General features: G+C 43.4%; 1 protein-coding gene and 1 long non-coding RNA gene across 2 annotated transcripts in view; both read right to left on the minus strand.

Annotated features, from left to right (window-relative positions):
- The window catches only part of LOC112910966 (uncharacterized), a 62,165-nt gene extending 52,926 nt beyond the window's left edge, over window positions 1-9,239 (minus strand). The window contains exons 1-2 of the long non-coding RNA XR_011997644.1: window positions 8,274-9,239; window positions 1,363-1,556 (exon numbers count right to left, since the gene is read on the minus strand). This is a non-coding gene — a long non-coding RNA (uncharacterized lncRNA). The remainder of the gene's footprint in view (window positions 1-1,362; window positions 1,557-8,273) is intronic.
- Window positions 1,622-4,642, minus strand: LOC112910965 (large ribosomal subunit protein eL33-like). Its single transcript, XM_072740547.1, has 2 exons — window positions 2,395-4,642; window positions 1,622-2,219 (listed from the first exon to the last, which is right to left on the minus strand). The coding sequence occupies exons 1-2, from the start codon at window positions 2,593-2,595 to the stop codon at window positions 1,974-1,976; spliced, it is 447 nt and encodes a 148-aa protein (XP_072596648.1). The 5' UTR covers window positions 2,596-4,642; the 3' UTR covers window positions 1,622-1,973.
- Window positions 9,240-14,271: the final 5,032 nt, after the last annotated feature.

Consider the following 14,271-nt stretch of genomic DNA (forward strand, 5'->3'; position numbering starts at 1 on the left):
CAAATAAAAAGAGGTGCCATTTCTGCCTACTGGATTGGTAAAAATGTAAAGAAATAATGGTAATATTTCATGTCGGTAAGGACGAGGATTAAAAGGCATGCCTATCCATTTGCTGCGTGGACATGTCAATTGGAAATGACCTTTTTAGAGGGCGATTTGGTAGTACTTATCAAAGATTTAAGTGAACATATCCTTTGTGATAGTTAATTTTACATACTAATGTGGCTGGTTCATGGTGACCACATCTGTTGTCAAGCATTATTTATCCCAAATATTTCTGTGAAGGTGTTTGGGATAAGATGAACATTTAAATTTGTGGACTTAGAGTAAAGCGACTTGTCCCCCATAATGTGGGTGGGCCTCATCCAATCAGTTGAAGACTTGGATAGAACAAAAAGACTGACCTTTCCGAAGCAACGAGGGAATTCCGTAGCAGATGGCCTTCAGACTGGAACTGCAGGTTTCGGACCCACCAGCCTCCATAAATCACATGAGCCAATTTCTTAAAATAAACCTCTGTATATTACATATCCTATTCTCTTTCCCTGGAAAACCCTGATCAATACATGCTTTGACCTAATAATTTATTTTGTAAGAGTCTACGCATTAGAAGATTACAATTGTGTAAGGATGTATGTGCAAGCACATTCCATGTAATATAATTTGTAAGTGCCCCATGTCCAACAATAGATTATATTACATCATCATCGATCCTTACTACCAAACAGCACTAAAAAGACGCTGGACTTGTATATGTTTCCATGGAAGAAAACCCAGAACACACGGGTAAGTAAGAAATGCTGGTTGCAGAACAATATGCACAACATAATTCCGTTGTCTTGATGTATTTGCTGAGCTCGAGAGAAGGGCACTTGGAAAGTGTTGACCGTGGCTCCCCCGAGGGATTGCGATTCAAAGAGAAGAGCCACGGTTCAAGAGGGCATTTGACTTTTAATTATGTCTATATGATCTGAATTTGTTAAAATAAGCATATCGTAATTTCGTTAAAAAAAAATTGCAACCAAGGAGAGGAAAAGAAGTCCAGGTCAGGGTTTTTCAGTTCAGGGCTGAGCTAAAAATTGTCCAAAAAAATGGTCAAGCACCCAAGGTTCCCATTTGGGGGCAAATCAGACACATCCCTCCTGGGATCTGGAGGTCCTGACCCGAATTGGAGCTTTTTATGACCTTCTCTGGGGTCCTTTCCCCCACCCCGCGATGGCCAAAAATGAGAGTAGCCAGGTTGAAGGGAGCAGAGTCCCAGGCCCAGCACGGGCCCTGCGCCCCCGATGTTGGGAGATCCCGAGTTCCAGCAACAGCCCCAACACATGGCTACGCAGTGGAATTTTCTGAAAAAGATCTTACCGTCAGCTCTTGACGGGCCGGGCCTGGGTGGGGAAGGGGACCAGCGTGCTGCAGAAAGGTTTGCAGGGCAACCACAATGTGCCACGTGCATTTGCATGTAGACATCTCAGCCCTCAGCTCCGTCCCGGTTCCGTTGGGATGGCAGGTCTGGGAAGAAGTCCCCAAGTATCCGTGACCACGTTGAGGACGATGAGCTGGGGAGAATTCAAGGAGAAGGGGGCCGCTTGACCAGAATCCATCCCAGGCCCTTCCGGTCCCGAGCTCTCCCTCTCTCCTCCACCCTGGCCTGAATCCCACCCCACTCCCCAAGAAAAACCCCTTTCACAGAGAACAACAGCCTCCATTTGTTTTGTTTTGTTTTTCAAGAGAACAAATCTGGGGGATCCCTGGGTGGCTCAGTGGTTTAGCGCCTGCCTTTGGCCCAGGGCGTGATCCTGGAGTCCCGGTATCGAGTCTCACGTTGGGCTCCCTGCATGGAGCCTGCTTCTCCCTCTGCCTGTGTCTCTGCCTCTGTGTGTGTCTCTCATGAATAAGTAAATAAAATCTTTAAAAAAAAAAAAAAAAGGAGAGACAACAAATGTACACTTTTATTTATTTGCTTTTCACTAAGTTTAAATCCTTGAGGGGTACAGCATCACACGGATTCTGTGGCCAATGGCTTTCGCAGGGAGGTCACTTCGGAATTTGGCACGAACCATGCCACTGTTTCCATGAGCACGAGTTACTCTTCCCCAGATCACTCTGGTTTTGCTTGGTTTGCCACCAGGAGTTACTGTGTTGTTCTTTGCTTTGTACACACAAGCACATCGCTTGCCGAGATAGAATTCAGTTTCATCTCGAGCATAAACACCTTCGATCTTTTTTTTCTTTTAAGATTTTATTTTATTTATTCATGAGAGACACAGGGAGAGAGAGAAGCAGAGGGAGAAGCAGGCTCTATGCAGGGAGCCTGATGCGGGACTCGATCCCAGGACTCGAGGATCACACCCTGGGCTGAGGGCTCAACCGCTGAGCCACCTGGGGATCCCCAACCCCTTCGATCTTAAGTAGAGCTGTGAGCTCCTTTTGATTCCGGAGACTCCGTTTACAGCCGGCAAGAATGGCCTTGGACCAGAGCCTTCCAGACATAACCGTCGTTTTAGGAGTCCTGTTCCCAGCAGGCCTCCACAAGACACCCCCCATTTGGATGGCTCTAACCGTGTGAAAGGGCTTGATGAGGATAAGGTGAGGCATTTGAATCTCCAAAGATAATTTAGAAAACAAAACAAAACTCCAGCCGGTGCTGTAGGGGAGATACTTTAGAACAGAGGTCCGTTTTCACTTAGTTTGTGACCGGTTTGGGAACTTTTAGCTGATTTATTCCCAACTGTGCCAGGAAGCAGGCATGGAAACCGATGCATCAGTGGGAGGGTCGTTGATAGGACAACAGTGTGGGATCAGTGTGGGAAGGGAGAGTCTGTACATTTGTTCTTTCACGTGTAGGTACCAGGACGGTCCGTGTGCGTGGCCCAGGCGCTAGAGATACTGCAGGGAACAAACATCCTGCCCCCTCGGACCTTACATCCTACTCCGGAGGCAACCAAGAGACAAATTAAAATATGCACAGATATAATTTCAGGAAGTTGTGTTATGAAGAAAGCTTAAAAAAAAAAAAGGTGAGAAACTGGAGCGGTATTATCTCGGAGAGTGTGTTTAGGGAACGCTGTTTTGGGGCAGTGTCATTTCAGAACAGGAAAAGGAGCCAGCCTTACAAAACACTGCAGGAAGAGCGTTCTGATCAGAGGAAGCGGCAAGTGCAAAGGCCCTGCGGTAGACGTGAGCTGGGGTTTGGTCAAGGAAATGAGACAGACTAAACAGGGTTAGGGAGAGAAGTAGGGGCCAAGGAGAAAGATGGGGGTAGGAACCAGGCTGTAAAGAGTTTGGATTTTATTCTGGATGTGATGGGAAGGCATTGGAGGGTTTTCAACAGGGGATCAATGTGCCCTGGTTTACGTTGTTAAAAGCTAACCCTACCTGCTGGAACAAATTGCCACAGCTTTGAGGGCTTACAACAACACAAGTTTATTATCTTAATTTGATGGCCGGGGGTGGGCATTAGTCTGGAGGTCAGATGTCCAAGATGAATGTCACTGGGCTGAAGTCAGAGTTGGGCCTTTCCTTCTGGGTTCCTGCTGAGTCTCCGCTAGGGCCTCCACCTCCGGGCACCTCCTTGCCTCTTCCAGCTCGTGGAGGAGGCCATGGCAATGGTCAACGCTGGGAAGCACGATGGTTTATGCCTCGGAGGGCGTGGTGCAGGTGGGGGGCTTGGATTTGGGGTGCTTGGGGTGGCCCTGCCTCTCAATGCTTCGTTGCTCCCGAGTTCCTTTCCTTTGCACTTTTTAGGGTGAGGTTGGCCTGGGGGTAGTCGTGCCCCACTGAAGAAAGGACTCACTGAGGGCTTGGGCTCCTGGCAGGCTTGCTCCCCAGGGCATCCTTCAGTGGAGGCTAAAGAGAAAGGAATCTTGAGGGGATCCCTGGGTGGCTCAGCGGTTTAGTGCCTGCCTTCGACCCAGGGCATGGTCCTGGAGTCCCGGGATCGAGTCCCACATCGGGTTCTCTGCATGGAGCCTGCTTCTCCCTCTGCCTGTGTCTCTGCCTCTCTCTCTGTGTCTCTCATGAATAAATAAATAAAATCTTGAAAAAAAAAGAAAAGAATGGAATCTCGTTTCAAGGAAATTGTAAAGCAGTAGCCAGGAAAACTACCCTTGGGACTGACAACCGTCTTCACTCAAGTAGTTAAAGATCCTGCCCCTAGAAGGGCTCCGGGGGCACATTAAATTGTTCAACACATCTTCCTTTATCGGGACATTCACAGACACAGATGTTTTTATTTTATTTTGAGAAGACAAAATGCAGGGGCTTCTCTCCTCACCAGTCTTGCCTATTGTGCTCACTCTTGTTTCTGGGTCTTTCCTCAGGCTTTTTCTCCCACCGAGAATGCCCTCTGTTTGCCCTGTATGAATTCTACTTTTTTTTTTTTTTTTTAATATCACCCTTCTTTCAGGAAGCCTCCTTGAATTTTTCTAGTCCACCTCAAGGTCTATCTTTTTTTTGCAGCCTTACCTTATAGTCACCAATAGTAATACAAAATCTCCCATTCATTGTTCCCGGCTTTCATGTAATTTAGTGTTTTACCTAAATTCGATTCCCACAAAACCCTACAAAAAAAGAATCTTCTCCACGTGATGCTGAGAAAACTACAGTAAGCACACGTTGGGTGACCAGCCAGAGAGCTACATGGCTAGAATTTTTTTAAAGATCTTATTTATTTAAAAAATATTATTTATTTATTCAGGAGAGACACACACACAGAGAGAGGCAGAGACACAGGCAGAGGGAGAAGCAGGCTCTGTGCAGGGAGCCTGACGTGGGACTCGATCTCGGGTCTACCAGGATCATACCCTGGGCTGAAGGCAGCGCCAAACCGCTGGGCCATTGGGCTGCCCCATGGCTAGAATTCGAATTCAGTTTTACCTGGCTGAATTTCAGCCTTCCAGTGAAGGATTAGTCAATTTTCCCCAATTTGTGGTACAGTCTTTGTCCCAACGTTTTATGATGAAATTTTCAAATATACAAAAAAAGTTGAAAAAATTTTTAAAGATTTTATTTATTTATTTGAGAGAGAGAGAGAGAGAGAGCACGAGTAGGGGGAGGAGCAAAGGGAGAAGCAGGCTCCCCACAGAGCCCCACGCAGGGCTCGATCCTGAGACCCTGAGATCATGACCTGAGCCGAAGGCAGATGCTTCAGCGACAGAGCCACCCAGGTGCTCCAAAAGTTGAGAAATTTTAGGGAGAACCTAATACCCACCATGCAGATTCTACAATTTATATTTTCACTAAATTTGCTTTACTCCATATTGTTCTGTCCCTCTTCCCACCCCATCTATCCATCAGTTCGTCTTCCCTTTTTCATTTATTGCAAAGGAACTTGCAGACATCAGTACACTTCCCCCTAATGCTTCAGCATGGACGTTAATAGTTAGAGCTCAATATTTGCTTATGGTTCTATTTTTTTCTTTTGAGGTAAAATTTGCATCTGATGAAATTTACAGATCGCAAGCGAACTGTTTGATGAGCCACACCTGCGTAACCCATGCCCCATCAAGACTTGGAGACTCATCGTCACCCCATAGATGCCTTCGTGCCCCTTCTTCTCCTTTCCTGCCTTGCCTTTTCCACCGTGGCTCAGTTGCGCCTATTCTAGAACTTCCTAAAAATGGAATCACGTGATATTTACTCTGGAATCAGGCTTCTTTCACTCCAAATCATGTTTTTGAGATTCATCCATGTTATTGTGTGATCAGTTGTTCATTCCTTGCTATTGCTGAGTAGGAATCGAACGTATGAATATACCATGATTTGTTTATCCATTCTCCTATTGGTGGGAAGCTGGGATGTTCCTATTTTTGGCATTATGAATAAAGCTGCCACGAACATTCTGGTACAAAGGGGTTTTTTATGTGTATGTGTTTTCATCGCTTTTGGATAAACATAGTACAATTTTGAGTTTCTGTAGCAATGGACAAAATTGGAGATGGTATATTTTTAGAAAGGTAAAAATTTGGCTCTTATTAGTAGGAAAACTATATGTTTCAGTCAGATAGATAACCAAGAAAAGTTATCTTGTTCAAAGCCAGACCAGCACGAACACACATGTGTTGAGTTATGGATCAGGGATTGTCCAGAGCTTTCTAACAAACTCTTAGCGGTGAGAATACCCACCTCCTGACTGAAAGAAACACGTCTGGTTCTCAACCTCTTTATCCCCTGAGGTTAGAACAGCACCAGCACATAATGGACACTCAACAAATACTTGCTAAGTGAATCAAATGAAAGATTTGTGCACTGGTTACTCAAGCAGTTTTGGGAGAGACACGACCTAAATTGCGTGTTTTAGGAACACCTGCCCAAACATGCTTTTCAATCTCCAAGGCCCCGGAGAATGACTACAATATTACAGTACGCCGCTGATCTAACCATTCTAGACATTTAAGAAACAACTGAGGAATTCAGCAGTACCTATTAAATTTTTTTTTTTTTTTTTTAGTACCTATTAAATTAAAATGTAGTATTTCCCATGTCCTAGCAATGCCATTTTTAGTGCTTACCCCAAAGAAACTCAAGAGAGCACCAAGAGGAAAAGATGAAGGTGATCCTAGCAGAATTGTTTGCAATGGTGCAAATTGGTAAGAGCCCAGTGTCTCCCAGTAGGGGGTTGGTTAAATCAACTGCGTCAAATCCTGCTTTGTAGGCCCAAGACCTCCTTTACATGGACCTTTATTTTTTTTATTTTTTTAAGGATTTATTTATTTATTCATGAGAGACAGAGAGAGAGAGGCAGAGACAAAGGCAGAGGGAGAAGCAGGCAACCCTCAGGGAGCCCAGTGTGGGACTCCATCCCAGGACCCCGGGATCACCACCCAAGCCAAAGGTAGACAGACACTCCATCACCGAGCCACCCAGGTGGCCCAACATGGACCTTTAATTTTTTTTTCTTTATGATAGTCACACACAGAGAGAGAGAGAGAGAGAGGCAGAGACACAGGCAGAGGGAGAAGCAGGCTCCATGCACCGGGAACCTGACGTGGGATTCGATCCCGGGTCTCCAGGATCGCGCCCTGGGCCAAAGGCAGGCGCCAAACCACTGCGCCACCCAGGAATCCCATGGACCTTTAATATTAACATGAAAAAAAAAAAACTTTGTGAGGGAAGGAGGGATGAACAGTCAGAGCACAGAGGATTGTTAGGGCAGTGAAACTAGTCTATGATGGGTAGTATATGTCATAATATATAAATATTTGTGGAAATCCACAGATTTTGAATCACCAAGGGAGACCTCTAATATCAACCACGGACTTTGGGTGACTGTGATGTGTCAATGAAGACTCATGGGCTATAATAAAAGTGCCACTCTGGTGGGGGATGCTGATAGTAGGGGAGGCTGTAGCTTTCTGGGAAAGGGGAGATATGGGAAATCTCTACCACTTCTGCTTAATTTTGCTGTGAACAGAAAACCGCTCTAAAAAATTGAAATCTTTTAAGAGAGATTTTTTTCTTAACCTCAAAAATTGTCTTCTCATACTCAAGTAAATTCCACCAAGAACTGTGTGTGCCTTTCTCATAAATATATCAAGATATTGTGACAAATGGAACATATTATATATGTAAAGTTTGTGGGAGAAATCTTGACTTAAAAATTATGCAACTAGCTGTTTAGTTTCACAAATATGCAATAATTTCCTTGTGAATGCACATAATGCCACTCAATTGCACACCCAAAATAGTTAAGATGGTAAACTTTGTGTTAGGTGGGTTTGACCACAATGAAAAACAAAACAAGTTGCTCTGGAGTGAGATGGGGCAACCTGACTGGGTCACTTGTTCCCCAGGAAAGCTAATAAAAAACACATGATGCTTCCCACTTTGGTGAAGTTCACCCTCCACACTTTATCACAGAAATCTTCACAGCAGCATTCCTCGTTCATAGCAGTAAAAACTAGAAGCAGATGTCCATCCACAAGAGAATGGACTACTTTATGGATATCTATCCAAGGGCATATTAAACAGTACTTAAAAATGAGTGAGAGGGGCACCTGGGTGCCTTTGCCTCAGGTTGTGATCCTGGGGTCCTGGGATCGAGTCTCGCACCGAGCTTCCCTCAGGGAACCTGCTTCTCCCTCTGCCTATGCCTCTGCCTCTCTCTGTGTGTCGCTCATGAATAAATAAATAAAATCTTTAAAGAAAATGAGTGAGCCACAGCCATTGCAACAACAGGGATGCACCTAAGACAGTACTATAATGAGTGAAAAAATGTTGACAAAGATAATTGAGCTTTCCTTTATTTGCTTCCAACCGCCTACCCAGACCATTACCTGTGCTTCTTTGCTCTGCCCTGTGTCCACAAATTCTCAGTCTGTGGATTATAGCATAGGTGCCTTTTCCGCAGCTGGATTTCCACTAGCTTCCTCCAATGGGGCTGGCAGCAGGACATCACAGGGCACGAAGAGAGACAGTTGGAGTATTTCTCTCAGTGCTTCTGGCAGTGGCTGTGATAACTTCCACAGCTCCAGCTCCTCATCCAGTTGTCTGGCTCTCACTGGATCTGGTGACAGGTTTGCTCCCTTGCCCCAAAAGATCTAGAGGGCAATGGCTTTCCACTGATGCTGGTCTCTGGGAGCCCCAATATCCTTTGTTGGTTCCTTCAGTTTTGCTCACAACTTGGAGTTCCTTCAATGCAATCTCCTCATTTGAACCACAGAGTGGACTTCAGTTTTCTGGAGAGATCCAAGCTGATATAATAAATACATGGGTATGATCCCATTTTTACAAAATTCAAGACCAAGGAAATTAAACTGTATTTTATTGAAGGAATCCTATAGGTCTAGTAAACCTATATATAAAGAACAAAGCAAGTGTCTGATAAACATATGGTTCAGGTCAGTGAGTGCTCCTGGGGGCCAATCCAGGAATAAGACATTGTATACAAAGTGTACAATGTTCTAGTTCTTTGGGAGGTGTGTTCAGAGGAGTTGATTTTAATATCGGGCTTCATAACTTACATCTATATTACATATATTCTTTTATGCAAATCAAATTTAAAAGTCAGGAAAGTATAGTGGAACAAATCTGCTAAAACATAAGAAAAAGAAAAAAATCTCACAAACAGAAGACTGAAATTGACATTATAACCTAATGTTATGCAGTAAAGTGTTTGTCACAGTCCAGAGGCAGGAGAAAAATCCTTTGGCTAATCTCTAGGCTATTAAATTTCCCCAAATTTCTTTTTTTTAAATTAATTAATTTATTTGTGATAGTCACAGAGAGAGAGAGAGAGAGAGAGAGAGGCAGAGACACAGGCAGAGGGAGAAGCAGGCTCCATGCACCGGGAGCCCGATGTGGGATTCGATCCCGGGTCTCCAGGATTGCGCCCTGGGCCAAAGGCAGGCGCCAAACCACTATGCCACCCAGGGATCCCCTTTCCAACTCCTTACTATTTTTTAAAAACCATGTTTACTGTATCATTTTCATACAATAAAATTCACTTATTTTTAGCAATTGGTTTGATGAGTTTGACGAACACATGCAGTCAGATAATCACTGAAGACACGGAGTATTTAAAAAAGTCCCCTCATGCTACTTTGTAGATGACCACTCCTCCCACCCTCAGCATCTGGAAACCTCTGATCTGTTCTCTGTCTCTATAGTTCTGCCTTTGTAAAAAAGTCATATTCTATATATGGAATCATTAAATATGTAGCCTGTTGAGTTTGGCTTCTTTCACTTTGTGTTCTTGAGGCTCATCCAAGTTGTTGAGTGGCTCACCTATTCATTCCTTTTTTTAAAAAAAGATTTATTTATTCATTTATTTGAGAGAGAGAGAGAGAGAACAGGAGGAGGAGGAGGAGCAGTGGGAGAGGAGGAGAGAGAGAATGTCGAGCAGACTCCCCACCAAGCAGAGAGCCCAACAGGGGCTCGATCCCAGGACCCCAAAGTCATGACCTGAGCCACAACCAAAAATCAGATGCTCAACTGACTGAGCCACCCAAGAGCCCCTCACCAGTTTGTTCCTCTTTACCACTGAGTACATTATATGGCTGTACTCCATTCACAAGTTGAAGGGCATGTTGGTTGGTTGTTTCCAGTTTTTAAAGATTTCATCACTAAGACTCTTATAAATACTCACACATAGGGTTTTTTTTTAAAATTTTTTTATTTATTATTTATGATAGTCACAGAGAGAGAGAGAGAGAGAGAGGCAGAGACACAGGCAGAGGGAGAAGCAGGCTCCATGCACCGGGAGCCCGACATGGGATTCGATCCCGGGTCTCCAGGATCGCGCCCTGGGCCAAAGGCAGGTGCCAAACCGCTGCGCCACCCAGGGATCCCTCACACATAGGTTTTTGAGAGAAGATACATTTTCATGTTTTCAAACTAAGCATGACAGAGATTGGCCAATGGTCCCCAAGACATTGGTGGTACCCAAGATGACCCTCAAGCTTGATGACTCACTAGAAGGACCCACAGGATTCAGAAAAGCTGCCATATACTCATGGTTGGATTTTATTACAGCAAAACATGGATGAAAATCAGCAACAAAAAAGGCATATGGGGCAGAGTCTGGGGGAAACCAGGTTCAAGCTTCTAGTTGTCCTTTCCGAGACTCTCCAGGGGAGTCTCACAGGTAGCCCTTAATTCTTCCAGCACTGCTGTGTGACAACATGTGCAAAGTATTGCCAACCAGGGAAGCTCACTTAAACCTGGATGTCCAGGGTTTTGTATTGGGGGTCAATCATGTAGACATGTGGTGCCCATGTGACTCTCCTCAGCCTCTCAGACCCTAGTCTCCCAGAAGTCAAACTAATACAATTTGGCCAAAGCCTGAAGCACACAAGAGAGAGTGTTCATCATAAATCACATTATTAGCATAAACTCTCTGGTGTGGTCCACAGCCAACGCACACAAAGACACTATTATCAAGCAGGCTATTCCAAAGACTCAGAGGTTATCTCCCAAGAGCTGGAACAAGGGCCTGTTCTAAACACCTTGGAATATGCAAATTCTGAGCAGCTCAGGCCTGAATTAACCCTTTTCTGACTAGAATGCATATTTGTGTGAGAAATTGCCAAGTTGTATTTCACAATGCCTGTATCATTTGGTATTCCCACCATCAATATATGAGAATTCCAGTTGTTGTACTCTCTGTCATTTTCTATAATTAGTTTTTTTTTTAAAAATGCAGTCATACTACTTATGAGTGTAGGGGTATCCCCCTGTGGTTTTAGTTTGAATCTTCTTTTTAATTTTTTTTTTTTTTTTAATTTTTATTTATTTATGATAGTCACAGAGAGAGAGAGAGAGGCAGAGACACAGGCAGAGGGAGAAGCAGGCTCCATGCACCGGGAGCCCGACGTGGGATTCGATCCCGGGTCTCCAGGATCGCGCCCTGGGCCAAAGGCAGGCGCCAAACCGCTGCGCCACCCAGGGATCCTAGTTTGAATCTTCTTAATGATCAGTGATGTTGAACATCTCTTTATGTACTTCTTTGTCATTCTTGATGAAGTATTGAATTACCCTTTCGTCTATTTAAAAAATTGGTTGTTTACTTATCATTGAGTTTCGGGTGTTCTTTATATATTCAGGATACAAGTCCTGTATCAGACATGTGTTTCACAAATGTTTCCTCTCAGTCTGTGGCTTGTCTTTTCATTCGATTAACAGTGTATTTCAAAGAGCAGAGATTTTAAATTTTTTATAAAATCGGGGTTGGGGAGACATTGAGATGGCCCCAGTGATCACAGTCATGTTGTTGTGCAATCCTCCGTCCCTGAGGGTGGGCAGGATCTGTTACTTGTTTCTATTTTTTTAAGATTTATTTATTTATTTGAGAGAGAGAGAGAGAAAGAGAGAGTGAGCAGGGAAGGAGTGAAGAGAGAGACACAAGCAGACTCCCCTGCTGAGTGGGAAGTCCAATGCAGGGCTTGATCCCAAGACCCTGAGATTAAGACCTGAGCTGAAACCCAAGAGTTGGGTGCTTAACCAACTGAGCCACCCAGGAGCCCCCTGTTACTTATTTCTGACCAATAAAATGCAGCAAAGCGATGGGATAGCACTTTGGGATTATGTTACAAAGATTGTCATTTCTGTCTTGCCAGTAGACCTTATTGCCTTCTTGGCATGTACAATTTGGTGAAGCAAGCAGCTGTGCTGAAGACCCACATGTGAAGAAACTGAGGACAGCCTCAGCCTAGCTGAGGACAGCAGCTAGGGACTGAAACTCTCAGTCAAAGAGCCCTCCAGGAACCGACTCTGCCAGAAAACCACATGGGCCTGGAATGGATTCTTCCCCCGTTATGCCTTCAGATGAGACCTCAGCTCTGGCCAACACTTTGATTGGAGCCTTGAAAGAGAGAATGACTCTGAGACAGGATCTAGCTAAGCCAGAGCTGGGTTTCTGATGTACAGACACTGGTGTCTCACTGGTGAGATAATAAATATGCATTGTTTTAAGCCACTAAGTTTTGGGATAATTTGTTATGTAGCAATAAATAATAAAAAGTTTGACGTATTAGCTTCTTTTTATGGATAATACTTTTTGTTTTGTATTTATGAAATATTCGCCTAACTGAAGAATATAAAGATTTCCTCTCAGAAGATTTATAGGTTTAGGTTTCTATACAGGTCTTATCTCCATTCTGTGTTAGTTTTTATTTATGATATGAGGTATTTTAACATAGTGATATCCAACTGCTGAAGCACTGGTTTTGAAGACTATCCTTGCTCCACTGAATTTCTTTTGCATCTTTGTCAAAAGCCATTTGGCTATATTTGTAATGCATCTGTTTCTAGACTCTACTGCTTCATTGATTTCTGTGTCTATTCTTTCACCAGTACCAGACTCTCAATTACTACAATTTATTTCAAGTTTTGAAATCAGGTGATATAAATCCTCCATCTTCCTTTTCTTCCTTCTTTTTTAAGATTTTATTTTGAAGTAATTTTTACATCCAACGTGGGGCTGGAATTCACAACCCTGAGATTGAGAGTCTAATGCTCCATCACCTGAGCCAGCCAGGAGCCCCCAACTTATTTCTTTTTCAAAATTGTTTTGGTTATTTTAGTTCCCTTGCTTTTACATATAAATTTTAGAATCAATTTGTCAATATCTACAAAAAAGCCCACTGGATTACTGTAAAATATGCATAACATAAATTTTACTATTTAAGCCATTTTCAAGTGTACAGCTCAGTGGTGTTAAATGCTTTCCTAATGTTGTACAACCACCAACAGAGTCCATCTCCATAATTTTTAAATTAAAAAACCCCCAAAATTTATACCTATTAAACAGTAACTTCCCATCCCCCTTACTCCCAGCCCCTGACAACCATCACTTTCTGTCTCTGTGATTTTGACTACTCTAAGTATCTTACATAATTGAAGTCATGCAGTTTGTCCTTCTGCACCTGGCTTATTTCACTTAGCACAATGTCTGCAAGATTCATCCCTATTGTAGCATGTGTCAGAAATTTCCTTTCATTTTAAGGCTGAATAGTATTCCACATTTGGTTTATCCCTTCATCTGCTCATGGACACTGAGGTTGCTTTCATTTTTTCACTATTGTAAATAGTGCTGCTAGGAACATCAGTGTACAAATATCTTTTCAGGGATCCCTGGGTGGCGCAGCGGTTTGGCGCCTGCCTTTGGCCCAGGGCGCGATCCCGGAGACCCAGGATCGAATCCCACGTCGGGCTCCCGGTGCATGGAGCCTGCTTCTCCCTCTGCCTGTGTCTCTGCCTCTCTCTCTCTCTCTCTCTCTGTGACTATCATAAATAATAATAAAAAAAAATTAAAAAAAAAAAACAAATATCTTTTCAAATCCCTGCTTTCAATTATTTGGGGTATATACCTAGTAGTGGAGTTGCTGGATCATATGGCAATGCTATGTTTGATTTTTTGAGGACCCTACATACTGTTTTCCACAGCTGCACCAATTTACATTCCCACCAACAATTGCAAGGGTTCTAATTTCTCCCCATCCTCATAAATACTTGATATTTATGATTTTTTTAATAGTAGGCATCCTAATGGATATGGGGTAGTTATTTTACATAGTTTTTTTTTTTTTGTTTGTTTTTTTTGTTTTTGTTTTTTTTTTTAAAAGCTGAGTCTTTTTTTGTTTTATTTTATTTTATTTTTTTTAAAGATTTTATTTATTTATTCATGATAGTCACACACAGAGAGAGAGAGAGAGAGAGGCAGAGACATAGGCAGAGGGAGAAGCAGGCTCCATGCAGGGAGCTCGACGTGGGATTCGATCCTGGGTCTCCAGGATCACGCCCTGGGCCAAAGGCAGGCGCTAAACCACTGCGCCA

This window comes from Vulpes vulpes, chromosome 15 (genome assembly GCF_048418805.1).
Source record: "Vulpes vulpes isolate BD-2025 chromosome 15, VulVul3, whole genome shotgun sequence".
Classification (NCBI taxonomy): Eukaryota; Metazoa; Chordata; class Mammalia; order Carnivora; family Canidae; genus Vulpes; species Vulpes vulpes.

Coding starts and splice junctions, on each gene's coding strand:
- LOC112910965 (XM_072740547.1), bottom strand. CDS start 2,595: ATGCCTCACCTTATCCTCATCAAGCCCTTTCACACGGTTAGAGCCATC. Junction 2,220..2,394: donor CTCTACTTAAGATCGAAGGG/GTTGGGGATCCC, acceptor AAGAAAAAAAAG/ATCGAAGGTGTTTATGCTCG.